Source organism: Anopheles darlingi, chromosome 2, assembly GCF_943734745.1.
Source record: "Anopheles darlingi chromosome 2, idAnoDarlMG_H_01, whole genome shotgun sequence".
In the NCBI taxonomy this organism is placed as follows: domain Eukaryota; kingdom Metazoa; phylum Arthropoda; class Insecta; order Diptera; family Culicidae; genus Anopheles; species Anopheles darlingi.
In genome coordinates this window covers 2295001-2297500 of record NC_064874.1, presented here as the reverse complement: position 1 = coordinate 2297500, position 2500 = coordinate 2295001, and the positions used below count along the sequence as shown (strand labels likewise).

At 50.3% G+C, this 2500-nt stretch overlaps 1 protein-coding gene across 2 annotated transcripts in view; it reads left to right on the top strand.

The window, feature by feature from the left end:
- The window catches only part of LOC125959756 (A disintegrin and metalloproteinase with thrombospondin motifs 7), a 17575-nt gene that overhangs the window by 10082 nt on the left and 4993 nt on the right, over nucleotides 1-2500 (top strand). For both annotated transcript variants that reach the window (XM_049692681.1, XM_049692680.1), the window contains exons 5-9: nucleotides 473-601; nucleotides 721-849; nucleotides 1075-1493; nucleotides 1589-1690; nucleotides 1766-1879. In XM_049692681.1, the coding sequence (XP_049548638.1) occupies nucleotides 473-601; nucleotides 721-849; nucleotides 1075-1493; nucleotides 1589-1690; nucleotides 1766-1879 (893 nt within the window). The remainder of the gene's footprint in view (nucleotides 1-472; nucleotides 602-720; nucleotides 850-1074; nucleotides 1494-1588; nucleotides 1691-1765; nucleotides 1880-2500) is intronic.

The following is a 2500-nucleotide window of genomic DNA, read 5'->3' as shown; positions in this document are numbered from 1 at the left end:
ATAAACACGGCGGTGTGGCGGCCGGAGCACTGTGGCGCTTTCGATGCATTCACTACACATATTGGATGCCATGTTTTTGCACTGCATGAGGTGCGGAGTTTTGCACACAAACGAACGAACGAACGAACGACTTCAATTTGCGGTAGACGACGAAATGTAGCAATTAACCTCTCGGGCGGGGGACCAATTAAAACGCGAATCGATCGGCACCAACCAACAAACCGTCACCTTCGTCGCTGCGAAGTGTGGCGACAGAGATTAGAATCTGGCGAGATATCCAATCAATCTGACCAAGTCACGCCCGCGTGGTGAGTCATGGAAAGCCTCGTTGCCGTTAGGAAAAACCATCTCAAAGTGTTGACACAAAATGCAGTCGTTGTGTTAAATATGTCTTCAGTCGCACCTTTTTTTGTTAAAATGTTCTACACTTCGAAGAGAGTTTGAAAACCCCGTTCCCGTTTTGCAATTCAAGGCCGGTGTTTTACGAACCAATCAGACCGAGTACTGGATCGAACCGTCCAAAAACCATCAACCAGGACCGAACGGAGAGCATCCACACGTGCTGTTCAAGCGAGCCGATGTCAAAGAAACACCAATCAAGGTAGCGATCGAACAATAGCTGCATCGGCGCATGAATGATTAATATAACCTCATCAATTGCCTTCCCCATTCCCATCTCTGATTGACTCTCCTCCACTGACGGGACGCTGACACAAGCAGAAAAACATGAAATCGGCAACCAACAAGAAGAGGAAACGAAAGCGCAAGAAACGTCATCTGAGTAATTGCGGCACCAGAGAACCTCGGCGGCTCACGGAAACACGGCTAGAATGGCAACACCAAGGCAAGGTAATATCATATGTTGCTTATTAGCGAGCGAGCGAGCGCGCGGGAAACGGATTCCACTATCATTACCAAAGTCCGACACACACATACACAACCGTTGATGGACTGCGAAGGAAAGTGGTTAATTAAACTAAAGGGACACAAATCACGGGGCAACTGCTACCCTCCGGTGCTTGATGGTTTGGTGTTTGTGAATACGTAAGAAGTTTCCTAAGGCTTCCATTGCAGGTTCTGGTGCAAGGTGGTAGGAAGGCGCGAAACCACCACTTCCACGATACCGACGATGCAACCCTGCAACAACGGTATAGTTCCAACGGTAGCGAAGCACCACGTGCTGCCAGACAATCGCAGGACAAGCAGCAGGCACCGAGACACCGGCGCCGCATTAAGCGATCCATCAGTAAACCGCGCCACGTTGAGGCGCTTGTTGTGGCCGACCATTCGATGGTGCTGTTCCACCAGGATGTCGATCTGCAGCAGTATCTACTGATGATCATGAATATGGTTTCGTCGCTGTACAAAGATCCAACCATCGGTAACTCCATTCAGGTGGCGGTGGTGAAAATCATCATTCTAGAGGAGGAAGACTCGCATGCCGACTTCAACGTCACGCACATGGCTGGCAACACACTCGAGAACTTTTGCCGGTATGTATACTCGACAGTGACGGTGGTTCGTAGGTTCGTCGCTGATGCCTTTGAGTCTTTCGTTTCGATCTCGCTCTTCTCAACTCGATCGATAGATGGCAGCGAAACCTGAATCCCAAGCCGGACGAAGATCCACACCATCACGATGTGGCCATTTTAGTGACGAGGAAAAACATCTGTTCCAACCATGGATGCGCGTAAGTACTTCACTTCTTCTGCCGTTTATTCCTCGATTCACCCCCCACCCTTTCGGCTGAATTGCTCGTCCGCAGGACGCTTGGTGTGGCCAACGTTGGAGGCATGTGTCGGCCGGATAAATCGTGCAGTGTCAACGAGGACAACGGCATCACCCTGGCGCACACGATATCGCATGAGCTGGGCCATAAGTGAGTACCACCAAACGTTTCCCTTCTCCTAACCCGACGTCCTCGTCCGATGTCTGCTCGAACGAACGAACGAACGAACCTATCATCGCTTCCAATAACTATTTTGCTTCACGCTGCTTTGAGCTAATCTGCAGTGACAGCCGGGGAATGAAACGTCGTCGGTCGGTCGATCGATCGATCGCACAAACCAAACGGATCGGATCGGTGCATCCCAACAATCGCGACGGCGTTGCACTTTTGAAATGCACGACCAACCCCGTTGGATGGATCGGGACAGTTTTAATTATTGTTCAACATTTGCATTATGATCCCTTCCTTCTACGGGCCCCCACCCCTCGTGTCTTATCCACCGTGCAGTTGAAGGCTTTTTGATTGATTACTTCCGTGCGGATGAATAATGCAGTATCGTCGGCTACAGTCGTCGCTAAATGGGATCTCTCTCTCTCTCACCAAACAATCAGACAATCCACATCTTGTCAAATCCAAAAGGCAAGCAAAGTACAATTTCCACTTACGTTTGCTCAAAACCTCTTACAATCCTTCCCCAAAACAATCCCGACTCCCTTCATCACCGCAGTGCGCAGCTCGAGCTCCTCTCGCCTCTCGACAGTGGCGCTGCGC